Source organism: Periophthalmus magnuspinnatus, chromosome 3 (assembly GCF_009829125.3).
Source record: "Periophthalmus magnuspinnatus isolate fPerMag1 chromosome 3, fPerMag1.2.pri, whole genome shotgun sequence".
NCBI classification, from domain to species: Eukaryota; Metazoa; Chordata; class Actinopteri; order Gobiiformes; family Gobiidae; genus Periophthalmus; species Periophthalmus magnuspinnatus.
The window spans coordinates 10,126,656-10,154,599 of record NC_047128.1 but is presented as its reverse complement, the minus strand read 5'-3'; the positions used below and the strand labels follow the sequence as shown (position 1 = coordinate 10,154,599).

Genomic DNA, 27,944 nt, shown 5'->3' with positions numbered 1-27,944 from the left:
TGTCCTCGTCTCCATGGTTTTCTCTGATCCACTGTCCAATCAGATCTGTCTTTCTCTAACCAGCTTTTGTGAATGACACTTCCAACCCAGCCTAGCATCCTGTTTAAACTTTACATCAATCTTTTGCTTTATGTTTGATTAGATCTTGACATCATGCACAAGCTCTGGTGAGGCAGACTGACCAAGTACTCTGCCCTACACTCAGGTTATCCTCTGCCATACTGTAAATCTGATCTAGAGTCAGTTCAGAACTTCACAGTCCCAACAAAAGGACAAATGTAGATTATGTTCAACTGATCCGAGGCCATCAGCGAAACAGTGACCGTAATCTGTGTTAATCCCAGAGCGGATGCCCTAGTTAACCCCTGAATGCACTTTAGTCATTGTCCACTGTGTTAGGCCTGATAATGAGTTAGAATTGTGACAATGAGTGTAGTGAAAGTTTAATTCATTCACTAACATTTCAAACCATTTCAGTACTAAAGAAGAGACTATACTTGATGCATATTATGATATCCAAATGATCATTTAAAAGCTCTTTTTTAAATAATATTGTAATTTTCAACACAAAAAATTGTGTTTGTTTATTATACCATGTGGTCTTATTCTTATACATGTTCTGATAAAACTCAAGGTGAAACTGTTCAGAAAAGGTTCAATTTGATCCAGTTCTGTCATTTTTTTCTGTATTGAAACCTGCTTAAATGAGTATCTAGTTTTGGTATCAATTAGTGTCTGATACTTTTGACAACCATAGACAAAATATAAATTTTTATTTTTCCCATTACTGTGAGATGATGTATCACAATATTACGATAATCCATCATTTTTTGCATCTTAACCAAATGATATGGTATTTGTCATTGTCTAAATAAAGGCCCTGTTATGTATCTGGGCAAAACTCATCTTTCACATGCACAGATATATTGTATAAGGAGCTCTTGAGATCAAAATTAATCTATGTAATCAGGAAATGTGTGTTAACATGCTAGTTTTTATCTTAAGTGTTGACAGCAAAACTCCACTCTGGTTAATAATTAGGGCAATTGGATTGCATAAGGTAGGTGAAATTGTTCTGTTTTTCCACATTTTAAGGTGTACACATTTCTATTGGATTACATAATTATTGACTGATTATCATTGCCAGGACACTCTAGATTATAATGAGATACATTTGTTTCAATCTGGCCGTCTCCTCCATCAGTTTGTTCATCCTTCAATAACATTAATAAGTGCTATATATAGTTCTATATGGCATTTCATGTTAAACCTGATGTGTAAGTCTGTAGTTGCAGATAGAGGATAAGGTACATTGAAGATGAAATGAAAGAAAAAGTCAGAAGTTGGAAAGCATAGCAGGAGGAACTGTCCCAAACACAACACTGACTACCAAAAGTTCTGCTGGTGGCTGATGAATCCTGATTGGTTAAGATGGTTGCTGGGCTCGAATGTCAGAATAATGATGGAAAAAAAAGAAAAAGAAAAAAAAGAAAACCTAATGACTAAACTAGGAATGTCATAAATGTTATGTTCAATGTCGGGGGGGGGGGGGGGGGGCGCGTATGACTCCGGGAACATGCTTTTCTTTTCGTACTAGAATATAGTGTAATTGCACGTCCACTACTGTAGGTGGCAGTTGTGCTCTCATTGTCAGAGTGTGCGCAGGCCCTACACCATAGAGCTAATACTATGCCATGTACGCACACAAACCCTACACTGTAGGTAGCGCGTACGCAGCGCGCACACAGCAAAGAGCGAACAGATCGAGACACAGGGCAGTGAACAAGAGGCACTTTTGCTAAGACACTATAGAAAACATTTTTAACAGGGATGAAAAGAAAGGCGGAAGTAGACGGAGGTAATGAGATGCACAAAGTCACCCGAAAAGTAAGGTCCCAGCTAAACGTTGAGTAGATGAGAGTTGCAGTATCATGCTTCAAACCCCAGTTGGAAAAGTTGTGCCCTGCAAAACGTGCTCATTGCAGCCATTAATCCTGACTTCATTTTGATAAAGAAAAAAAAAAACAGGACAAATTATTTTTGTCTTGTTAATATTGCTGATCAATTAATTATTATTTATTGATTTTATTTAATTTTAATATAATATTTATTTAATTTTAATGTATTATTTTGATATTTAATTTATACATTTGATGTGTATTTAATTATATATTTTTATTTGATATTTAAATAAATTTCATTTTATTTTATTTTTCAGTATCAAATGGTTCAATCAGTTGTTTGAAAATGTGTATAGTTCAAATAAGAATATATATATATATATATATATATATATATATATATATATATATATATATTTCAAGAAAATGTATGCATTTTATATTTTACAAATAAAAATATTAAAGTATTTTTGTTGTAAGTTGATCTATATTGCTTTCTTGTTTTTGTTTTTTGTGAAATTTTCGCATTTTTTTTTCTTCTTCATGGGGGGGCATGATAGAAAATAATTGAAAAGCACTGGTATAAAGCATGTTACTCAGTATTATTTATTTTCACTTGGTAAAAAAAAAAAAAATACAAATCCTGTGTTTTGTTTCATTTCCAACAATAAATGACCTAAGGCTTATTTCTGTACATTAAACTGTGCATGAATTCAGATGTGCAAACCTCTCCATGGGATAAAGAATCGTTAGACTTTGCTCTGCGTTTCTTCACATTAAAGCTGCAGTGTAAGGAAAGATTACGCTGCTGCTGACACAAACCTACACAAACTAATGTACATGGGAGAGAGGGTTTAAGCTCTGGAGAAAATGTAGGTTTGGAAAACACAAGCAGACCTGGCTTAAGACCTTTTAATACATCCAAACGAACACCAAACCTCGGTACTCAAAGAGCAATGTATGCAATGTATAATATTACATAGAAAATGATAAGTAGCAGTTTATGGTTAAGGTTCTGAGAGGACCAATTTTGAATAAAAGACAGAATTTGTGAAGTGGTCATGGAAAAAAATGCCACACAGAGAGTGGGTCTGAGTTATTTAGGATGGCAGCTGCTGACACATGTCTGTCTGAACCACATCACACTTCATGTACCACAAACAGGGAATCCTGGAAACTAGGGATGGGACCATCCTGGCAAGATAATTACTACATCGACATCTTTTTCAGTAAATGACAGATGGAACAATCGTTTTGGGGGAAAGGGAGTCAATATTTGCCGTGAGGACTTTTTCTTATTAGGGAAAAAGGTTCCCTTACAACGATAAGATTAGCTGTACAGGGTTGAATAAATAACATCAGCTTATTACAGAAACTCTTTCTTATGCTGTGTTTTCTTCTGCTATTTTGTTCCTTTTTTGTATTGTTTATTTTCTTCAGCAATAAATCCCACTTCAAAATGTGGCACGAGATCATTGTGTTACCTAGATTGGATAAAATGACCTAAAAAAAAAATTTAAAAAAAGTCTCGTCGTGTGTCATTCTCTCTGATACTGAAAAAACAAGACTGGATAATAAAGTCATATTAAATTCTTTCTAAATTGTATATTTATTAGGGATGCACTGATCCAATACTGAAAAATGTTCTGGATCAGATATTGGTTTCCAAATACTGATTCAGCCGTGTTGGGGTTCACCCCGGTGAACGAGAGGGTCGTGTTACTGCACCTTCAGGTCGGGGACAGGTCTCTCACTGTTGTGTCGGCCTACGGGCCAAACAGCAGTGCAGAGTACCCAGCCTTCTTGGAGTCCCTGGGAGGGGCACTAGACAGTGCACCGACTGGGGACTCCGTTGTTCTCCTGGGGGACTTCAACGCCCATGTGGGTAACGACAGTGACACCTGGAGGGGCGTGATTGGGAAGAACAGCCTCCCTGATCTGAACCAGAGTGGTGTTTTTTTATTGGACTTCTGTGCTAGTCACAGTTTGGCCATAACAAACACCATGTTCGAGCACAAGGGTGTCCATCGGTGCACGTGGCACCAGGACACCCTAGGTCGGAGGTCAATGATCGACTTTGTTGTCGTGTCATCTGATCTCCGGCCGTGTGTCTTGGACACTTGGGTGAAGAGAGGGGCTGAGCTGTCAACCGATCACCACCTGGTGGTGAGTTGGATACGCTGGCGGAGGAGGAAGCCGGACAGACCTGGCAGGCCCAAGCGCATCGTGAGGGTCTGCTGGGAACTGGCGGAGCCCTCTGTCAGAGGGGGTCTTCAACTCACACCTCCAGGAGAACTTCTCCCTGATCCCGGGGGAGGCTGGGGACATGGACTCCGAGTGGGCCATGTTCTCCACCTCTATTGTTGATGCGGCCGCTCATAGCTGTGGTCGTAAGGTCTGCGGTGCTTGTCGTGGCGGCAATCCCCGAACCCGGTGGTGGACACTGGAAGTAAGGGATGCCGTCAAGCTGAAGAAGGAGTCCTATAGAGCATTGTTGGCTCATGGGACTCCTGAGGCAGCCGATGAGTACAGGCGAGCCAAGCGTGCCGCGGCTCGTGCGGTCACAGAGGCAAAAACTCGAGGTTGGGAGGAGTTTGGGGAGGCCATGGAGGAGGACTATCAGACGGCCTCAAAGAAATTCTGGCAAACCGTCCGACGCCTCAGGAGGGGGAAGCAGTGCTTCACCAACACTGTTTACAGTGCGGGTGGAGAGCTGCCGACCTCGACTGGGGATATTGTCGGGTGGTGGAAGGAATACTTTGAGGATCTCCTCAATCCCACCGTCACGTCTTCCGAGGAGGAAGCAGAGACTGGGGACCCGGTGCCAGACTCAACCATCACCCTGGCTGAAGTCACCGAGGTTGGCAAGCTCCTCGGTGGCAAGGCTCCGGGGGTGGACGAGATCCCTCCCGAGTACCTCAAATCTCTGGATGTTGTGGGACTGTCTTGGCTGACACGTCTCTACAACATTGCGTGGAGGTCGGGGACAGTACCTCCGGACTGGCAGCCCGGGGTGGTGGTCCCTCTGTATAAGAAGGGGGACCGGAGGGTGTGTTCCAATTACAGGGGAATCACACTCCTCAGCCTTCCTGGTAAGGGCTATTCCAGGGTACTGGAGAGAAGAATCCGACCGGTAGTCGAACCTCGGATTCAGGAAGAGCAGTGTGGTTTTCGTCCTGGTCGTGGAACACTGGACCAGCTCTATACTCTCCGGCGGGTCCTCGAGGGTTCATGGGAGTTTGCCCAACCAGACCACATGTGTTTTGTGGACCTGGAGAAGGCATTCGTCCGTGTCCTTTGGGGGGTGCTCTGGGAGTATGGGGTCCGGGGCTCTTTGCTAAGGGCTGTCCGGTCCCTGTATGACCGGAGCAGGAGCTGTGTTTGCATTGCCGGCAGTAAGTCAGACCTGTTCCCGGTGCATGTTGGACTCCGCCAGGGCTGCCCTTTGTCACCGGTTCTGTTCATTATATTTATGGACAGAATTTCTAGGCACAGCCAGGGACCGGAGGGGGTCTGGTATGGGAACCACAGGATTTCATCTCTGCTGTTTGCAGATGATGTGGTCCTGATGGCTTCAACGAGCTAGGACCTGCAGTAGGCACTGGGGCGGTTTGCAGCCGAGTGTGAACCGGCTGGGATGAGAATCAGCTCCTCCAAATCCGAGGGCATGGTTCTCGACCGGAAAAAGTTGGTTTGCCCTCTCCGGGTGGGTGGTGAGTCTGCTTCAAGTGGAGGAGTTCAAGTATCCCGGGGTCTTGTTCACAAGTGAGGGAAGGATGGAGCATGAGATTGACAGGCGGATCGGTGCAGCGTCTGCAGTGGTCGCTGTATTGGTCCGTTGTGGTGAAGAAGGAGCTGAGCCGGAAGGCGAAGCTCTCGATTTACTGGTCAATCTACGTTCCTACCCTCACCTATGGTCATGAGCTCTGGGTAATGACCGAAAGGGCAAGATCGCGGATACAAGCGGCCGAAATGGGTTTCCTCCGCAGGGTGGCTGGGCGCACCCTTAGAGATAGGGTGAGGAGCTCAGTCACATGGGAGGAGCTCGGACTAGAGCCGCTGCTCCTACACGTCGAGAGGAGCCAGCTGAGGTGGCTCGGGCATCTGCTCAGGATGCTTCCTGGTCGCCTCCCTAGGGAGGTGTTCTGGGCATGTCCCACCGGGAGGAGGCCCCGGGAAGACCTAGGACATGCTGAAGGGACTATGTCTCTCGGCTGGCCTGGGAGCGCCTTGGGGTCCCACCAGAGGAGCTGGAGGACGTATCCGGAGTGAGGGAAGTCTGGGAGTCCCTGCTTAGACTGCTGCCCCCGCGACCCAGTCCCGGATAAGCGGAAGAAAATGGATGGATGGATTCAGCCGATATCATGGTCAGACATAAAAATGGATGTAATGAGACTATTTATTGGTCATAGTTGGCCCAGAAAGTCTCAGAATGTCAGAATTTGTATTTATACAAAGTTGCTCTGTTGTTACTTGAGACATAAATAACAGCTACATAACACATTTAGATCAGTTTGGTCTTATGTTGTTTTTGGTTTAAGGAAATAAATGCTGCTCAATTTGAACTGGTGTCGGTTAATATCAGGCACTGGTTAATACTTAAAGCTACATTATCGAAATCAGTATTGGAACTGAAAAAGCTGGATCGGTGCATCTCTAACATTGCAAAAGCACACATTGCTATGGCAACGGCTTTGAAGGGCTTAAGTAAATCAAGTCAGGATTTTGACCGATTCCAAAAGGTTGCTGTGTTCACACTGGTTTTGAGCCCTTATGGTTTTGTCCTGTTCTAGTCTGAGTCTAGTCCACAAACTGGTACTAGACCAGTTTAGTCCCAAATCCACATTTTCTGTCTAGTCCTGTCATGATAATATATTGACTTCTATTCTTCCAAGTATCATGTGCTGAATGATATTTTGGATCTCAGTATTCATTATGTGTATGTTTTCTTAGTGTTGTCATAGTTGTCATTTTAGTTTCAATGCAATAAGATCTGAGCTGTAGGAGGCTGAGTAAGTACAAGACTAAGTCACTTGCAGGTCATGCCTTTTGATAATAATGGCTTACACTTGTAATGCGCTTTTTCAAAGCCTCTCAAAGCACTACACTATAGTCATTATTCATTCATTTCCACAAAATTATACTGTTATTATTTAAATATACTGTATTTAAATAATGCTGTACTGGGATTAACCTGCATCACTGTTATTGTGTCAGTGGCATAAAGTACCGGTAGTTTCAGTATTTTCAGTAGTTCAATATTATCGTTTATCGTGATACGTATCATTACCATGACAGACCTAAGGTATGTGGAAGTCTGATTTTTGCAAAGCCAGAAAGTGAATTCAGTTTTATCACGATTCATGTTTCCTTAGTGTCTCTATACAATCTAAGAGGAAGCAGCTGCTCCTAAAAGTGGACTCTTTCTTCACTGTGACTAGTTAAACCCACCTTCTGATAAAGCTCAATACACTAACCCTGTTCAGGAAAGCTCAAAGTTTGTCCTCTTAATGTGATTTTTTGCAGTACTGATACATGTTTAAATGAGTATCTAGTTTCGATATTAGGGTTGTCAGTAGTATTTCAGTAGTACTGACATGCGATACTTATCAATACAAAAAAACTAATACATTCTAACATTATGATCCTCAGCAGTAGTAAGCACAGGGGGGAGGCCCAGGGACCCATTGCCAAAATTGGAGCATAAATCTCCATCAGGCAGAGCAGTGCTGTGTCTTCTCTTTAAACTGGGCCAAACTCCAAAATGGAACAATCATTTGGAACAATCATTTTTGGAGCTCGATATTTATTGTGGGCAAGGGAGTCGAAAAGACGTCTGTTGTCCCAGAACCTAGGGCGCAGAATTGGACCCTCTTCCTATTGACAGATATTAGAGGGGGCCCATGTGAGGCTGTCAGTTAATGAAAGAAAAACTCACAATGGTCACAGAAATAACTTGAGTCTGACAAAAGTAATAAGAAATAAAAATTCTATGAAATTTAACCAATGAAAGACATTGCTTTTCAACAATGTTTCAAAAGTACTATTAAAAAAATAAACTCATGAAACAGGCTTGGACAAAAATGACGGTACCCTTAACTTAATATTTTTAATAATAACAATAATTTTTATTATTACTTTTGTCAGTGACCCCATTGTGAGTTTTTCTTTCATTAACCAATGGGTACCAACAATTTTGACCATGTGTGTACACAGGCGATTGTAACCCTAACATATTTTGTGGTATAAATCTGCTTTAGGTTGTCAGTGGCATCGATTAGCTTCAATATTATCGTTTATTGTCTACATTTTCTTTAACAATATTTCTGACTGACAAAATGTGTTATGACATCAGTTCTAACTTTACACTGTCCTCCATGTGCTCCCAAGCTCCTCACTGCTGCTTTGTTTACTACTAACCAGGATAAGCAGCACACACATGGGACCAGCTCCTAATTACAGGAACTGGTCCCATGTGCACACTTCTTTAGTTTGAACCCAAAACCATTATGTCTAACAAGTACACATAGGAAAGGAGCATTACGATTTAAGGTGGAGGGTCCAAAAAACAAAAACAGGTATGACTAAATCAGGTTTAACATTCCAGATGAAGCAATAATCTCGTCATGGAGAAAAGCAGGTACATCGTCCACCAGAAAAGTTAACACACAGCGCCTTTAATAAATGCATACAATGTTGCTATGTGGGCCCTCTGCCTGTCAGATCCAGAGTCTTTAACACAGTTTAATGCACACTAAACATGGGGAATCTGTGTTTCAGTTTTATGCAGCTAAAACCTGGAACAGTCTTCCTGAAGATGTGAGACAGGCCTCTACTTTGACAATGTTTAAATCCAGACTCAAATCTGTCCTGATTAGCTGTGCATATGACTGAAAGGTTCTTATTCTGTAATCTTCTTTTTTAATGTTAATTTTATGATGATTTACGGTAATTTGTTTTGATTCTTTATATTGTGCGTTTAATGTGTTTATTCTGCACTTTGAATTACTTTTTGTACCAATTGTACTACCCAAATAAACTTGACTTGCCTTAAAGACTAGACTGAAAACCCTGGCATTTCATACTAGACAGGATTTACAGGTGTTTTATGGTTCTTTTCCAATGTATCGTGTAATCTGTACATTTGGGGTTTTTTTAGGGTGATTTTTTGTGAAGCACTTTGGACAGCTGTAGTTGTTTTAAATGTACTATAGAAATAAAAGTGCTTTTTTTTGTAGATATAATTTCAGGTCTTTTTTTCCCCTAACAAAATAAAATACAAATCAAAGCACCAATACAAGATATTCTAAACACTTCCAACACTACAAACATGTAAATTTTATTTGTACCAAATATGGTATTTAAACTCTGCATTATTAAGGACAGCTGAATAATCCATGTGCTCTTCAAATGAACTGAGATAAGTCTAGACTAGAAGAGTTCAAACTTTGCTTTAAATACCTTTATAGTGAGTACAGTGACACAGCAGCCCCCATCCTCTGCCTACCTTTGCATCCCATTCAAACCAGCCTCATATACATCTTTAATATCCAGGAATCATCCAAATGTCAGCAGCTTTTAAATGCAGCTTCCATTAGGGCTCAACGTTTTGGCCAAAATATCCAATTGTGTGTGTGTGTGTGTTTTTTTTTTTCTTACAAGCATTGCCATGACAATTAGATTTGCGATTTATGTTTCAACACTAGGACTCTGTTCTCCGTGTATTTGAAATGTAAACTTTGAACATTTGACAAAAAGACTGAAATATAAACTAACAAACTAATACAAGAATCACATTTCAGAACATGTTTGTACACATCTAAACTATAGGGTTAGCACAAGCATGGGCAAACTACGGCCCTTTAGGATTATTAACCAAGCCCGCCAAATATGACCAATTTAGATTAAAATAGGTAAGGGTAAACCTTGTTCAAAGTTTTTCTGCTGTGTTTATTTAACTGAAATGTAATAAATTAATTTTTTATGCATAATAAAACTGTAGATTTTGTTGTTTGTGGAGGAAATTATGGTACTTGCAGGTTTTATGATTTCAATTTGATTGCAATTAAATGAGCAGCTTTGGAATCTATTTAGCAACATGAGACAATAGGAAACAAAACATAACTTTATCATTTAATTTTACCCTGTATCCTGAGTCGAGTAGCAGTTGCCGTCCTACCATCTTCCATTCACAGAAAATAAAATCCCAAATGGTCCTTGGTCTAAACTGCAGACCCATACAAATGAATGACAGGTGCAGACGGAGGGACACCTGGTGCAGCTTAAGTTACCCGAGGTTAGTCCCGCCCTCACAGGCTTCACTGCTCCCATCTCCCCAGCAACAGGACCCCCAGAGTGTCCATGTCCCATTCAAAATTAAAGCAAGTAATATGATTAAGGAGCATCACTGTAAAAAGCAAAAGCAGAATCAAACGTTAAGGATAAAGTGTCTGGTAATGCAGCAGTAAAAAAAACATTTTAATGGTTGTTTCAGGGGTAGTGATTAATTATGAAATGAGGCTGGCTGTTGAGTCAAATGAATTTAAAAGGTGTTCTATGTAAATTTACTGGTGGGAGGTCCATCAACTGCTTGTTTCCATGAAGATGTGAGTGCTTCACAGTGTGGCATTACACTATCCATCTTATATTTAAAAAAAAGGCTTGGTTGGCCCAAAACTTTTTAAAATTGAATGAAGCAAAGACCGAGGTTATACTGTTTGGCTCTGGCAGTACCCCCACGGATGTGGGACCTCTTCAAAATTATGTGCGTCCCACAGTCACCAACCTTGGCGTCACCATAGACAGCGATTTTAAATTTGACAAGCATATTAATGGCGTTTTAAAATCTAGTTTTTATCATCTGCGGCTTTTATCCAAAGTCAAACCATTTTTATCTTTTAAACTTTTTGAACAAGTCGTGCACGCTTTTATTTCTTCGCGCCTGGACTACTGCAATGCACTTTATTCTGGCATTTCGCAAAACTCGCTTTACCGACTGCAGTTAGTCCAAAACTCTGCTGCACGACTTTTAACAGGAACCAAAAAACACGATCATATCTCACCAATTCTTGCGTCTTTGCACTGGCTTCCTGTTAATTTTAGAGTTGATTTTAAGATTTTATTGTTTGTTTTTAAAGCTTTGAATGGTCTGGCCCCAGATTACATCTCGGACCTCATCAAAATTTACATCCCGGTGCGCGCTCTGAGGTCTGAGGGCCAGCTCCAGCTCGTGGTCCCTAAGACCAGACTTAAAACCAGAGGGGACAGGGCCTTTTCTGTGGTTGGACCTAAACTGTGGAACGCCCTGCCCCCCCACGTTCAAACAGCTCCCACTGTAGAGTGTTTTAAGTCTCGTCTTAAGACCCACTTTTATGCTCTGGCTTTTAACACCGCGTGAGTTGTGTGGTCCTCTGTGTTTTTCTTTTCTTTTATTTCTTTTATTTATTTTTATGTGTTTTATTGATTTTATTTTTTTTATGTCACTTTGTCTCTGTGCAGCACTTTGGAAACAATTTGTTTATGAAATGTGCTATATAAATAAAGTGGATTGGATTGGATTATATTTATTCAGTTAGAGGTGTTTTTAAATTAGGGATGCACTGATCCAGCTTTTTCAGTTCCAATACCTGATCGATATTTGGTTCTTCAGGTTTCTACGATACCCGATGTCAGCCAGTACCCTTGCAGAGACTGAAAATATGATTTATTTTCTTTAAACACACACAGACGACAATTACAAAACACATTTGTTTTATACTTAACCATACGCTATCATTTAAGGCAACTACAGAACTACTTTGGTCTATAATTTGGTGTAATAAGACCAGAAAGAATAAAGTGAGATATCAGCTGAACCGATATCTTGGAACCAATATCTGATCCATCAAAAAATTTCAATATTGGTGCCAATATTTGATGCCAGTGTTGTATCATGCATCTCTAATCATATGCTGCCAGATGAGATAACACTTATTGTTTTATTATGAAGAATATTATTATGAACATTGTAAATCTGTCTCCACATTCAAGCAGAGAGTAAAAGCGTTGGCCATATCCATCATTAACTCAATAGATGTAATTAAAACTGACCTAAAGACTATGACTCATACGCTCTCATGCTGCAGACAAGGGCAAGGCTGTAAAACATACTGTAGAACTAATCTGGGATATATATTTGATTAGCACAAAACATGATTAGTCATTTTAAAATGAGGTCAAATTTAGGCTCAAACGGAAAATCGCTATACATTTTGTAGCTAATTTGACAATTTTTTGCATATAAACTCAAGAGAGATTAAACAATTTTTCATGGACGATGTCGATACAGATTGTTTAGAATCTAGAGCAATCTATGGCCTATTTTTGGGCCAAATTTGATTATTTTCCTCAAAAAAGGGCTGTGGGTGTCTATTATAGGTTTGTGGTAACTTATGTAATTTAATTTTACTACAAAGAGATAAATCTGATGCACTGCTCTCTTAAAGTGTTAAAGCTTTATGTGTATGTTCTAGGCAGTAAACACATCAAGACGAAATACCGGCCTGTGCTGGAGATATAAGGCCAATACGCAAAAAAACATAAATATCCACCCAATACATTTGTCAGATAAATAGATCTCTCTCTCATATATATATATATATATATATATATATATATATATATATATATATATATATATATATATATATATATATATATATAAATAAATAATAGCACTGCATTAAACTGGCCTGACTATTGGACTGTTGGGACTGTCGAGGTTCTATTGATTCATGGAGAGATTTTGTATTGATATTCCTCCAGCTGTGAATGGCCAAAATGTGAAATAAAAAATAGGATGTTTTTAATGATCAGATGCAGAGTGAGGAAAATCTCTGTGCAAAATAAAGCACCATATATCGCACACTATTCAAAATTATTATGACAGTTTTTCATGACTTGAACTAAGACTTAAAAATGCCCAAAAATACAGAATCATTGGAGAATTATTCTATTCATTTTTTTTTTACCCGTTTCAGAATAGGTTTTATAAAGGTTGACAAACAGCAATGCATATAAAATTCTATACAAGAATGCAGAATTTGTTAGTGCAAGTCTAGATATTTCTATAACCTGAGCCTCCAGAGAATCAGTGCATACTATCCGGAAATGGGTGGGTCTCTTATAATGGTATGACAGCATATTGCAGTCCTGGTGTAGGCCAAAGCAAAGTCTGAATCATTCTGATGCCGAGTTTCACACAAAATTCAAAAACTGCATGCTCCAGTTCCAGAAATATAAAACTTAGACTGATTCTAAAAATGTTCAGTAAAAAAAAATTCTATTTTTGTGCAAAACTATGACTTTAACTACAGAATTTGAATAAAGTGCACCCAGACCAGGTCACTCCTCCCAGCATGCTAGACATGTCCCTTTTTGTACTCGAAGGCATTTAAAAAGGCACAATTCTGATTAAAATCTGAAATCTGAAAAATTAATTCTAATCATTTATCATTCGATTATCCTCCTATAATTATTATCCCATTATTATGGGATTATGTCTATCCCATCAGCTATGCTAACATTTTATTCAAATGCATACCATGAGCCACAATTCTATTTAAATTGTATGAAATCTTGGCTTATTCCAGTCAAGCAATAAAAATATATAAATGCAAAAAGCTATATAGAGATATATATAGACATTACATCATCAGCCCTCATTTCAGCAAATCTGGTCTCTCTCTCAGTGTGAATTGTAAATAATGATGCAGCCATAAGAGAGGGATTATTCTAATGCGATGAACCATGAATAAATATATAAGAGAGTAGCGGTCAGCCATGCTGGGACTGTCACACATCTAGGCCATAACATAAGCTACTGCATCAGGTTACCGCTTCATCCTCTCTTCCTTCCTTCCCTTTCCCCCTCCCCCTTCTCCTTTCATTCAACATGTTTTTCTCCATGTTTCCGCCATTTTTTTTTTTTTTTTGCACCATTCCAATTTCTCATCCCCTTACCTCTCTCCCTGCGGTCTGTTCTTTAGATCATCCGTGCATTGTAAACCTCGACACAGCCATGCATCCAATGTCAATGCTGTCCGACGCAACAAAATGCTCCGGTCCCCCTCTCTCCCTCTCCCTCTGCTATCTCTCCTCATCCGTGTGTGCCTTTCGCTCGTCCTTACCCTCTCGATCAGTTCCCATGGCAACTGCCCACCTCGTAAGGCCCCTCCCACAGCTCCCCCTCCTGACACAGATTAATATTGCAGGTTGTGAATGACAGGGCAACAGCTCCTCCCCCTCTTCTTTAAAAACTGAAATATTTAGTAGTGGTAGTCTACACTGGGTCTGTTTACACAGTAGACAAAGCATATAAGGAGAATGTGGCTCATGGGTCACTGATGAGCATTGATCATGATTCAGTCATCTCCAATCCTCAATGATGGGAGGGGTATTTGAATGAAGAGGTCTACAGCCAATCCTCTGTCAGGAAAAGCCGGTGGTTTGGAGCAGACTGAGGACTTTAAAGGAGGAAATTATTATTTTTGTGTTAAGAGGCTTGCATACATGTATTGTACTGTTGCTGCTATTGTTTATGTTCATGAAATGAAGCCTTTAGATTTTGTTTTTGAAAAGTCTAAAAAATAAAAATTCAAAAATCAAAAATCGAGAACAATCAATATTTTCCCATAATGCCCAGTCCCAGTATGGGACTAGAGGAGACCCACATGTCAATGCTTATAACCACTAGCAGAGTAATCAAATTAATAATATAAGTGCTAGGAATGCAGCAATCTGGCTTTTTCAGTTTTGATATTAACCCATAACAGTGAAGGGTCAGAAAATGGCACCCATTTCCTTAAAACAGTGAGCTTGTTACACAGGAGGTCCAATAATGTTAAGTAACTGTTATTTATCTTGCAAATCATTACTCAACAGCATTGTATAAATATGAATTCAAGTTCAAATATTATGAGACGTTCTCATACTGGTTGGGCCTTTAATTGGATGCTTTGGCTGAACCGATATCATGTAACCAATATTAGATCCAGCGAATCGTATTCAATACCAATATCAGTACATCCCTAACAGACATATTTGATTTACAAAAGTGTCTTTTGGACATCTTTCACTCCACATCACACCCGCTGCAGCAGACGGTTGGGCACTTGGCATCTCCCATCAAAGTACTGACCAGGCTCCGCTCTGCGCAGCTTCTAAGAGCAGATCAGGCTTTGACAAGGTGGTATAGCCAATATAGATTTGTACTAAAACTATGTATATTTGATGTTAAGTTAAAGCAAACTAGACTGAATAGTCTTACCCCCGCTTACCCTACCTTTCTAATATACACGATTTGACCCATGTCACAAATTAAACTGTGGTGAGAATGATGAGGCTCATGCAAGTGTTATGGTGATGCAGACTCTGACCTAACAACTGACTCACACCATATGACTTTTATATTCATTTGAAGGGATCATTCACGTGCATTAGGCAACCATATTACCCAAGCATACTAATATAATAAACACAAAGATTGAGGCATGGGCAGGACAGACATACAGTGGCTTGGAAAAGTATTCATCCCACTGGAACCTTTTCCATATTGTCACGTCACAACCACAAAGTTAAATACATTTTCTTAGCATTTTGTGTGAATGAGCAACACAAAACGGCACACAAGTTTGAAGTGAAAGTAAATATTTTATAACATTTCCAAATAAAAAAAAGAAGAAGTTTGTTAAGAGTGTTGGGGAGCAAACCACAAAATGATGTCAAAGAAGCACACCAAACAGGTCAACACTTTTTAGATCTAAGCCCCGCTTTAAACTTCACCACAACTTTTAGTTTGAACATCAAGGAGTTCAGAGAAACATACTCTTTCCAGAAATGGAAAGAGTATGGCACAACGGCAAACTAACCCAGACATGGGTAGGTTTGCAGTCCACCAAAACGTATACAACGAACAAGAAGAGTACTGATCAGAGATGCAGCCAGGAGGCCCATGGTGGTGCAGAGATCCACAGCTCAGGTGGGAAAATCTGTTCACAGGACAACTATTAGTTGTGCACTACACAATTCGGGTCTTTATGGAAGAGTGCCAAGAAGAAAGTCATTGTTGAAAACCATCCATAAGAAGTCTTGTTTACAGTTCGCTAGAAGTCATTTGGAGGACACAGCAAACATGTGGCAAAAGGTGCTCTGGTCTGATGAGACCAAAATCAAACTTTTTGGCCTGAAAGCAAAACGCTACGTGTGGAGGAAAACTAACACTGCACATCACTCTGAATACACCATTCCCACAGTCAAACACTGTGGCGGCAGCATTATGCTGTGGGGGGGGGGCTTTTCTTCAGCTGGAACAGGGAAGCTGGTCAGAGTTGATGGGACAATGGATGGAGCTAAATACAGGGCAATTTTAGAAGAAAATCTGTTGGAGTCTGCAAAAGACTTGAGACTGATGGTTCACCTTCCAGCAGGACAACGATCCTAAACATAAAGCCAAAGCGACAATGAAATGGTTTAAAGCAAAACATATTCATGTGTTAGGTCAGTAACTCGAACTAAAAATAATTTTCCATCAAATGAGTCCCATTTTCTGCTGTCTGCTGCATCAGACCTGGGACTGTGTTGATTAGGATAAAGGAGGTGGAATATTCTATTATTCTAGAAGGGAGCATGAACACGGGAGTAAGCAGGGGGGGCAAAGGGGTGTATTGTCCTGGGCCTGTGGTCTTAGGGGCCCAGAATTGGACCCTCTTCCTATTCATTTATTTATATTAAAGGACAGCCCATGTGAGGCCCCCTCTAATATAAATGAATAGGAAGAGGATCCCTTGCAGACCACACCCACCCAAGTTTCTGTGGTAAACTAAATCTAAAAAAAGGTAGAAAAAGGTATAATATAATATTGCATCTTGCCCCAGTACCATTACATTGCATAAACAGCTCTAGAGGTCAAAATAAGCCCACTGCGTGCTGTCTGCATCCAATTATAAAGTGTTTTACTGATAACCAGGAAGTGCGTCTTAGCATGCTAGTTGTTATTAGCTTTACCATGACAGCATAACTCTGCTCTGGCCTCTGAAAGTTGTAAAAAGCACTCAAACTCATCGGGGTGAAGAATTAAGATGTTCTGAATGCATAACGTAAGTGTCTTTGGACCACTGCAAATCTAAAAAAAATGAACTAGTTTTGTCTTTCTTTCTTTTTTTTTAATTGTAAAAATCAGGTACAGCTCCTGCCTCATGAATTAAGCAATAATTAACTTGGAGGTGAAAGTTCCACCACTGCTGCTTGATCAGAACAAGACACAGGGAGGGCATCTGGCATACAGGGAGGGCATCTCAAACACAGGGACATTTCAGAACATGTTTGTACAGATCTAAGGTCGTTTTCACACCTAATAGTCCAGTAGACTCGGTTCGATTCGGGACCAAAATTGAAACATTGTTAACATTTTCAACTGGAGCGGTTTGCTTTCACACTGCTTTTTGTCAAACGAACCAAACCTTTTGAGAAGCTTGTCTAATCCTTCACATGTGGTGGCGCTGTACCAAAAACCATGGAAGGAAACGAGACAAAAAACCATGAAGAAGAAACGCCGCTTGTCTATTGGTCAATACAACGCAACTTCTTTTCCGCAGGGAAATGTAAACAAAATGGGCACTGCGCTACAGTGCGGGGGAATCCTACTGCTTTCATTTTTTTCACTTATTAATTTATAAACCTCGTTGTTTTTGTGCATGGTCACGAGTAACTGACATATATTTTCGTCAGACCATATTTCTATGAGGGCTTTTACCTCCTCTTCACTCCACGTCTGACCACGAGCCATTTCTCCGCTCCGCTAGCTTTGCACCCGTGTTTGTTTTGGTTTTATTTACCCAGAATGCTCTGCATGTAATCCGCTTCCTGTCTTTGGAGCGGCCTGTGGTCCACTTGGCGTTCACATATGCATTCGAACCGTACCAGAGTTCACTTCAACCGGACCGAGACCTAGGTTTTTTTTGTATGCAGAATGAGACTGGAGATTATGTTGTTTGTGGAGAAAATGGCATTTCAAAAACTGCTTTGTGATTTGCTGATTACATCAAATTTAGTTTTGATTGCGGTTAATTGATTGATTAATTGATTAATCGTCTATTGACAGAGCAAAAATTACAAAAAGCAGTGAACTGGGAATAAAACGCAGTTAAAAGTTCAAACCTATGACAATTTCTACAAATCACAAAAGTTAAAATAAAGTTCTTGAAAGGCGCTTCACTTGAAACTCCTACAATTATTTTTGTAATACATCTCACAATCCTTACCTGTCCTTTGTTTCGGCCATTTTGGACATGACTGATTGCAGCCCCTCTCCTCCTCTTCTGTCCTGGTTTATAGCTGACAGTGAAACCACCATCTTTCCTCGGTCCCAGCACCAAAGTTGTCTGCCTATCTTTGGACAGACCTCCCTGCAGACTGCGCCTCTTCTTCTCCTCTACCTCCTGTGGTCCCGACTCCAGAGCCTTATTCCCGTGGTTCTTAAACAAGCTGTGAATGGACAGCGCCACCAGGGTGCACAAAACGTACATGATGGCATCCAAAAAGCCACTTCTAATAAGGAAATAGTCCAAAGTTCCAAAATGATCTCGGATTCTTGATGACCAGCTCTTAAGGCATCCAAGTTAGAGCTCAAATTCTACATCTTGAAGGTTGCGTTTAAAGAATCTCCAATGTTTTTAAACTCCCTGCTCCATCAATGGACTAACAAATGGATTTTCATATTGCTAATGCGACACTGTTAGACCCCTGCATCCAATCTGTCCTGAAAAAAAACTATTTCCCAAGGAATCAAATGAGCAAAATTCACAAAAGTGAACTTTTGGCAACCTAAACTAAACTGGCCTAAACCTGGACTCAATCTGTTACAATGACTTAAACAGGACTTAGACTCAGTATAGTACTTTTGGTCCAATTAGTCCAAGTAAGGACTAGACCAACCCATGACCAAACCAAGAACAAATCACTATATCACCAAAACAGGCCCAAGAGACTATAAATCTACACTAAACCAGGACTAAACTGGTCTATGGCTATCAACTAAATCTGACCTAAACCCAACTACAACAAAATGGTGTACTTTACTAAAAGTGCATCCACACATGACCGAGACTAAATACTACTATGTGACAATCTACCATTACTCCATTACGTCAGTGTGTGCCTCACCTGTCCAGCCCCTGCTTTCTCTCCACCCATTCAAATCAACATTTCCATAGAAGAGAGATAAAACTACTGGACCTTGTCCTGCAGACTGGCCATTGGCACCAGTCTAAGTCACGTCTCTCATGGGATAGTAATATGAGTCCCGAAAGGCGTCACCGTCAAGGGAAACTAAACACCTTAACTTGGGATAGCCCTGTGCTTGATTTTTTCTATGTATTTGAGCTGAATGCATCCAGCCCCATTATTGTATAAGTAGCTCTGGAGGTCAAAATAAGTCTACTGCATGCTGTCAGAATCCAATTGTAAAGTGTTATTGATAACCAGGAAGTGTGCGTTGGCAAGCTAGCCTCTGAAAGATGTGAAAAGCGTTTATAAACTCATCAGAATGAATAATTAGAAATTTCAGAAAACATAAAGTAAGTGGGGAATAACTCCGGACCACTGCAAACTGTTTCAAATTAACTAGTTCTGTTTTTCACGTTTTTTTCTTTTTCTTTGTAAGACTGTAAAAATCAAGTACAGCTCTCGGAACTTTCACCTCCAAGTTAATTATTGGTTGATTCATAATCCATCACTGCTGCTTGCTCTAAACAAACATAAATGTTATTCAATGGGGAGGTTTGGGCGTTGGGTGATTGTTACAGTTCGGAATAAACTTTAATAATTGACAAAAACTGGACTTTTTTTTTGGGTTCAAAGTATTCAAATATTGTTTTGAACCTACAAATCTCTGAATACAATTGAATGAGTTGTATTTTTGAATTGGTATAGTGCAGGTTTAGCCAAAACCTGGTGTATTCAAATAACCAAGCCACTACAAGCAATATTACCAGGCTAAAAGCAGAATAGACATCTGACTTAAAATTCTACAGATTTTTCAATCAAATCTCATACACACAATATAAAGCCAACTTGTACACTGCAAATGTGATCAAACAATACCATCATCACTGAAACAGACCAGAACAAATGTTCAAATCCTTCATGTCTTTGGTTTAAATGGATTTTGCAAAGAAAAAAAAGGTTAAAATCTCACATACTTTGGAACAGTACACATTTGCATCCTGAATTAAAGTTTTCAAAAAAACTCCAAAGTTAAATGATGACAAAATTGTAATCCTAAAAGTGAGTCCATGCTCGTTGGGACATTTTGTGAATCCAGAAGTTGTGTCCAGCACTCAGTTTGTAACAGTGTACTCCAATAGGCAGAGAAAAGCAGATTAATATGATGATTTCACCTTCATCAGAGAGAAGAGAGAGCAAATGAAATGGATGAGATGGAGGGGATAGAGGGAAAAGAGAGAGAGACTAGCAGGCCCCCCCCCCCCTCTTACCCCCATGTCCCTGGACCATCTGGTACAGAGCAGGATCAACTCAATCAGTGCTGACGTAACAAATGACAGTGCTGAAAAAATGCATTTGAACTAAAGGTGAACTGTGGAACCTTTCTGGTGGAGGGGAAAAGCCATGTAGTTGTTGTCTCCATAGAGACGTTATTACTTTGCAAATATGAATGTTCAACAGTACAACACCAATCTCGTCTCCATGGACACAATCGGATACCACAACCAGGCCAAGTTACAGGTACGATCTGTGGAGACAAGACCCAGCTCACAGTAAGAACACATGTTGTTCTAGCAATTCAACACACTGTATTTAATTCACACAACATAGATTAAATGCATACTGTGGAACATTTCAGGCAAAGCAATAACATTTCCATGGAGACAAGCAGATGGCATGCCCTCCACTAGAAAAAGTTACATGGTGCACCTTTAACACAAAAAGTCTAAATTATTTCTTCAAAGTCTGAATTCTGCTCCAAACTACTCTACTTGGTTAAAAAGGGTTTTAAAAGTCTTTATGTGCAGAAATAACCCAATTGTTTGACTAGTCAACGATAAAAAAAAAAAAAAAAAATCTCTGATAGGTATACTACTGAAAACAGGGGAGTCGACCAGGGGGGGATCTTAAGGGGCCAGAAATGGAACCTCTCCCTATTCATTTATATTAAGGGGAAGGGGGGTTTACGGTTATAGTTGCAGCCCCACTGTAGCCATGTTGATTTAGAAAGCTCCAAGCTGGTCACTGACAATGTGAATCTATTGGATATCAAACTGATTCAGATTTGAATAATTCCACAGCCCTATTTCAGACCAAGTTTAATGGTGGTGATGAGACAGACAGGCCTGGGAACTGCTCATGGGAACGCTTCTATGAATCAGTCTCAGCTGTAGAACGTTTCGTCAGATTCTGCATTCAGAGCACATCGCCAGTAAACAGTAATGGTGCCATTTGGGTTATTGAGCAGAAATAAAAGCTCTGTGTTCAGATCAGTGAATCTTTTCATGGGGCTAATGAGGAGGAGGAGCCAGAGATATAAACGCAAGTGGAGATTCAGGACACAAAAGGACTAGGGTGGTCCCGCCATTACTTAAAACTTGAATGAATAATTGCATTTTTTTTTAATTCTTAACAAAACGTGGCAAGAAATAAAAATGACATAAAATAATAAAACCAGTGTAGAAAGTACCACACCTGACACTTCATTTTAAATGGTCTGCAGTCAAATCAAAGTTATTCATCACTTACCTTTGCATTCCGACGATCCAAATTATTCACCACGATGAGTGTATAAGCGTTTTTCACAACTCTAAGAAACCAGACACTTCCTGTTCTTTCCAATTAGATGCAGACATTACATTGCGGACTTATATTGTGTAAGCAGGTGAGGTCAAAATATCTGTACTGGGACGACACACATTTTGTTCAAATATATAGAATATAAAATCAGAATCAGATCAAATTCCTTTTCTCCAACTTGTGGTATGATGTAAAACAGTGGTCCCCAACCTTTTTATCACCGCGGACCGGCCAACGCTTGAAAATTTTACCGCGGACCGGGGGGGCTAAAGCTAATGCTAATGCTAATGATTACACATGATACACATTTGACCCACAATTAAGTTAATAGCAGAATAAACCACGCTTACCGATCAGGAACAGCATCCAGTCCATCAGCACATAAGGTCCTCTACTCCTCAGTCCACCATGAGATCTTCACTCGGTTCCACGAACCGCTCCGGGTCCGAGATGTCTCTAGTTTAACTTGTACAAACATCCACAGTGTCCTCGGTCGCGTACTTCCTTTGTTTTGTCCGTTTCGTCATGTTTAAAACGCAAAACTGCTGCGTAAAATTACGCAATAAGCGCGCATAATTTACGCGCGGATCTTTATATCCAGTCTCGTGTTTTTACGCAGAGAAGTGACGGAACAGATTTCACTTTCCTGCAGCAGATTGGACATGGAGGCTCTAACTTCCTTTGTGGACATAATTTCTTGACTGGATTATATTCTCTGGACCTTTACGGAATGAATGAGACCAACTTTGTGTGAATATGTTGATGTTTGACAGAACCAGAGCGCTCAATGGTAAGTGAAGTCCAGATTCACATTTCTGACTTCTCTGTAAAAACGGCTTTCCTGTCAGCACTGTGGTGATTCGAGGTGTAAATGGTTTACATATTCAGAAAGATGAATGCCGTAGCTTTCATTTGATGTGTAGATTGTTTGTGTGGGTGACGCAGAAATACACGTACATTGCTGTAAAGTTGTAACGTGTAACGCGGGCGGGCCGTCGGAACGCTAAGTGGTTAAGTTGTCGGCGCTCAAGTGACGGAAATGTAACCGAGAGAATCCGGTCATTTTTCAAAATAAACGATTGTTCAGACTCAGATAATAAATACAACAGAAATAATTAATTATTTCTTGGACGGCCCGCGACCCGGTACCAATTGATCCACGGACCGGTACCGGTCCGCGGCCCGGTGGTTGGGGACCACTGATGTAACACATCTCTTGGTGCTCTGCCCACTCCATCAAACAGTAACCAGCACGCCAAGCCTTCACACAGACAGGTAAACAGGAGCAAGGTGTGGTGCAGGAAGTCAAAGGGTTTTATAAGGACCATACAGAGGTCATCTAAAGGCTTTATGGGTCAAACATGATGGTGAAGTCGATGGAAACAAGCCCAATGTTATGATACCAAATGTGTTTATATGGGGAGCAAACAGGAATCCAAGTCAGCCAAATCACCCATTATTTTACAGTTATAAAACACTACTAAAGTCTGGTTCAAGTTTTATAGGCCCTACATCAGATTTGCTTTCAATATCTCTAAGGGTAATAATGGACTGAGACTTGAACTTTAACAGTCACAGAACAACAGCAGCTACAGCTTTTTACCATCTCAAACACATTGCAAAAAAGGTAGGCAAAAGGTAAACTGTCAAAACCAGACTTGGAAAGACTTATCCATGCATTTGTATCCAGTTGGTTAGACTACTCTAACGGCCTGTTCACTGGCCTCTCCAAACGAGCGTTAAGACAGCTGCAGTACAATCAGAACACTGGTACTCGAGTCCTGAATAGAACCAGGAAGTACGAGCAGACAAGTCCTGTGCTCAAGTCTCTGCACTGGCTCCTGTGGCTCAGAGAATAGACTTTAAAGCAGCTCTGCTTGTGTCTCTCCATGGCCTAGCACTAAAGTACATCTGACATGTTAATGCCATATGAACCATCTCGCACTCAGCAGGAGGCTGATGCCTGAGGTCCTCAGGGTCAGGACTAAACATGGAGAATGAGTGTTTGAGTTTTACGCAGCTAAAATGTGGAACAGTCTTCCTGAAGATGTGAGACAGGCCTCTACTTTGACAATGTTTAAAATCAAGGTTTTTATTCTGCACCCCTCTATTATTCATTTTATGATTATTTGTGATTTAACACAACTCCAAATATAATGTTACCTCTTCATAAACATAACAAGGTTTAGAGCTCACAGGAGTCAATTTTGTGTAATACCTTTAACAGTTCTGTTATATAAAATTATATACACTTCAATGAAATGAGTGCTATCAGTGATTACTCAAATGGAAGTTTCAGTGTAAACCGAGTAAGCCAATCACAGCAATGCAGAAGCTTCAAGTCCCAACCAGTGCAGCCTATGGGGTTAAAAGTATCGATCATATCACTTGCACAGGACAGAAATGAACTTTTCCTGAATATTTTTAGAATCAGAATCAGAAGACTTTTATTGCCATAGTCTGTGAACACAGTTCACAAACTAGGAACTTGATACGGTGAAAAAGTGCAACATAAACACACTGAATAAATACAAATACAAATACAAAGATGACTTTGAGCTGTCGCAGAACAAGTATAGGACCACATAGAATAGTGTATGCCTATAGACCATTATGGACCGACCTGGACTGAGGGATTACACATGTATAAGGCCACATGAGAATATAAAAAAGTACTAGCATTTAATGTTTTGATTTGTTGTATTGGGATTTTAATGCCTTCTGTAATTCTGTAAAGCGCTCTGAATTACTTTGTGTACCAATTGTGCTATACAAATAAATTTGCCTTCCCTTGTGTATTTGAGCAAAATGACTCTTGCCCCAGTATATATTAGTAATAATAATAATAATAATAATAATAATAATAATAATGGCTTACACTTGTAATGCGCTTTTTCAAAGCCTCTCAAATAGCACTTGGGCGATATGTAAAACAACCATATATCATGATATGGATTATTTTGTATCACTATATTGTGGTATATCATGATATGATAAAGTACGTTTTCAGTTATTCTCTGAAAAGCTTTGTAGATGCTTGTGTGAGAGCTTTTAGAGTGTTCTGTTGAAATACAACGAAAAAGTATGTAATGTAATAATATATTTTGACAGCAATTTTAATTTGTATAATCATGTATCACTTAAATGATTTAAGGATTGATTTATTAGATACTGCAGGCAGCTAGTATCACAATTCATTCTTTACCATGACAAAATGGCAAAATAATAAAATGGAGAGAATGACTTGTTCAATAATATTATGTACATAGGCTGATCAAACATAACACAGGATAACCAAACTAATTTCAATTCACTAATATTTTTGTTGCTACTACAATATTCCCATTGCAATATTACACTAAGCCATGTTTAGATTGTTTTACACTTACCAATGGCTAGTTGTAGAGGGTGACCAACTCATGCCTTTGTGAATGTAACGCAAGATGGCACATGTGATTTGTTTATAGACGTTTTCTCATATGGCAGGGCTTGTGCGAAAGATTGCTTTATCTTCGGCTGCATATAGTTTTTCTTTTCGCAACTTGCCCCCGCAGTTCCACCACTTGGTTTTCTTATGTATCTGTTGTGACTCCGAGCATGAAACTTTAACCTGTTACGCATTCATCTTTCAGCACTCATGAGTTAAGTAATGTAAAATGTGTCGCAAACCCGCATTAGAATCAAAGAATGTAAAGCAGCGTCATTTCGCAAAACCACAAGACTGAGTTTCTTTGCGAAAAATCTCATATTATCTTTCTTTATTTGCACTTATATATACTATATGCATAGCGACAAGACAACACTAATACAATCATTGCAATGATATATTTGCTATAATAATCAATAAAATTAGGGTGAGAGAGAGAGAGAGAGAGAGCGAGAGAGCGAGAGGCTGAGGTGGACAAATGTTTTCAGACCAAAACTGGACCATGACTTCACAAGCCACAGAGCTCCTCCTCCTACCTGGAGGGTTTTATTTCATTCACACAAGTTTAACACACAAACCCTGAATATGTAGGCTGAGTTCTTCGCTCAAACAGAAAACACTCTGCCCCACCTTGTTATGTCATGTGGTGAAGGTAAAGACCTTCACTAGAATCATTTGGATGAGTTCAGTCCTGGAATCTCTTCTAAAATAAAGGTAAAGGGAAGCTTTTAACATAATACTACAGGTTCATGACATCACAAGGTGGAACAGAGCATCTCCAGATATAATGATGTTGCCTCCTCATAAACATAACAAGGCTTAAAGCTCACAAGAGTCAATTTTGTGTAATACAGGACCTTTAACAGTTCATATTTCTGTCTTCTGTCAATCACTGTTTAAAATGTACTATGAATAGAATTAAAAAAAAAAAAAAAAAAAAAAAAATATATATACAATCCTCATTTCAGAAATGATTGCCCAAATTGGATAAACTCAATGTGAAAACATAGGCTGGATTATAAATTTTGCATGAAATAAGTGCTATCAGTATTCAGTGATCACTAAAACGAAGTATCAGTATAAACCCAGTAAGGCAATCACAGCAATGCAAAAGCTTGAAGTGTCAAGCAGTGCAGCCTGGGGTCAAAAGTATCAAAAATCTGAAGCTAATCGATACCAAATCTAGTATCAAAACTACTTGAGCAGGCATCAATAATAAAAAAAAGTCACATGCATAGGACAGAAAAGAACCTGTCCTGAATAGCTTGTGAATGATTGACAATTCCATTGTCTTAAAGTGTGTTTTTAATCATCATGGTACTGTAATTGGAACGTTATCGAGCGCAACCTCACTTAAAGAAGGCACCTGATTTCTCTGTTATAGTTATATAGGGACAAGATAGTGAACAAGGACAAGTTTGACAGCAACAGTTACAGAGAGAGGGGTGACAGTTTTTCAATGTAAAGTGAATTTGAGCCAGAGTCGAGAACTGCGCCCATCCTATTTGGAGTGTGGTGGCTAGCAGATTAGCTATGTCTATTAATATATACAGTCTATGGAATTGAGACTGTATATGTATTCCATAGTATCGAAATAAAGTTTGAAATTTTAATATCATGACAACACTAGTGCAGACCCAGTTCTACTTCAGACAGCAAATGTATATTTAGTGTCACCAAAATCTAACGCAACCTTGAGTTGTTTCTGTAAGAACACAAATATAGATGATAGTGCTTATAGGGCTTTTACTCTGAATGAATGGAAAGAGTAGGTAGAACAATAGCAGGGACTGGCCCAAGAGGAAATCTGTCTCTCTGAAAGACTTCAGTGAGTTTGAGCTAGACAGGAAGTGATGCTCCAGCTGTTTAGAAAGAATGGAATGTAAACACGGCACAGAGGGGAAGGTAGAGGGGAAGGTAGAGGGGGGGACAGGTGGAGGGCAGAGTAGGGGGCAGAGGAAAGGGCAAGTGGATGACAGGACAGAGGGAGGGGCACAGGGGAGGGCAGAGGCACATACAACTACTAGAGTCTGCTCATTTTCAGAAAAACTACTGTATGGCACAAAGTGTCAGTGTTCAGAATACAGTTACTTTTCTAAAATCAATGGAAAACATTTCAGTACGTGATCACACAACTTTGGGTTCAAACTGCCTCATGTTAGTAAGAAAAATAGACGATACTGGTTTTGTGGTGAGGTAGGTGTGATTCTCTCTTCTTTTCTCTAATTTGTGACAGGAAAAGCAAAACAAACCTGATTTTTTATATCTGTTTTTAATCCTATGTTGTGTCTTTATTTTCAAAGTATTCTTCTCATCGCTGTGTATCACAGCTAGTGTGACACATGGCATAATAAACACAAACATTATGTTATACTATTATTTAGGATTAAAAATGCCTAACAAGCTTCTAAAATGATCTTTTGGGAATCAGTATCAGGATCGAGCATCGAGTCTATTCTTTAGTATCGAAATAGTTTGACATTTTATTATTGTGTGGAGTGTAACATTTGTCTCAATAGACTCCATAGTATGGCAGGTGCTTGGTCAGACCACGTTAAAGGTCAGATCTGTGGAAAGGTGACCACCACTCACAGTACGGCATCATTAACCAATAAAAGCACTGGTTTTAATGAATGTAAAATAGATCACTTTAATACCATAATGTGGAACATTCCAGGCAGAGCAATAACATCAACATGGAAAAAAGTTACATACTGCATCTTTAACCCTCTGTTGCATGAATTATGAAAGCCTTGGTCAAGATTTTTTTTTCTGAG

At 39.7% G+C, this 27,944-nt stretch overlaps 1 protein-coding gene across 4 annotated transcripts in view; it reads right to left on the bottom strand.

The window, feature by feature from the left end:
• The window catches only part of kifc3 (kinesin family member C3), a 94,458-nt gene that overhangs the window by 45,963 nt on the left and 20,551 nt on the right, over nucleotides 1-27,944 (bottom strand). Inside the window, exon 1 of one of the 4 annotated variants that reach the window (XM_055232534.1) lies at nucleotides 18,200-18,547. The exons of 1 other annotated variant lie outside the window; for it this stretch is intronic. In XM_055232534.1, the coding sequence (XP_055088509.1) occupies nucleotides 18,200-18,463 (264 nt within the window). In that variant the 5' untranslated portion in view covers nucleotides 18,464-18,547. Of the gene's footprint in view, nucleotides 1-18,199; nucleotides 18,548-27,944 lie in introns of those variants that run through there. 2 more of the 4 variants (XM_055232535.1, XM_055232536.1) reach the window with 2 other exon arrangements.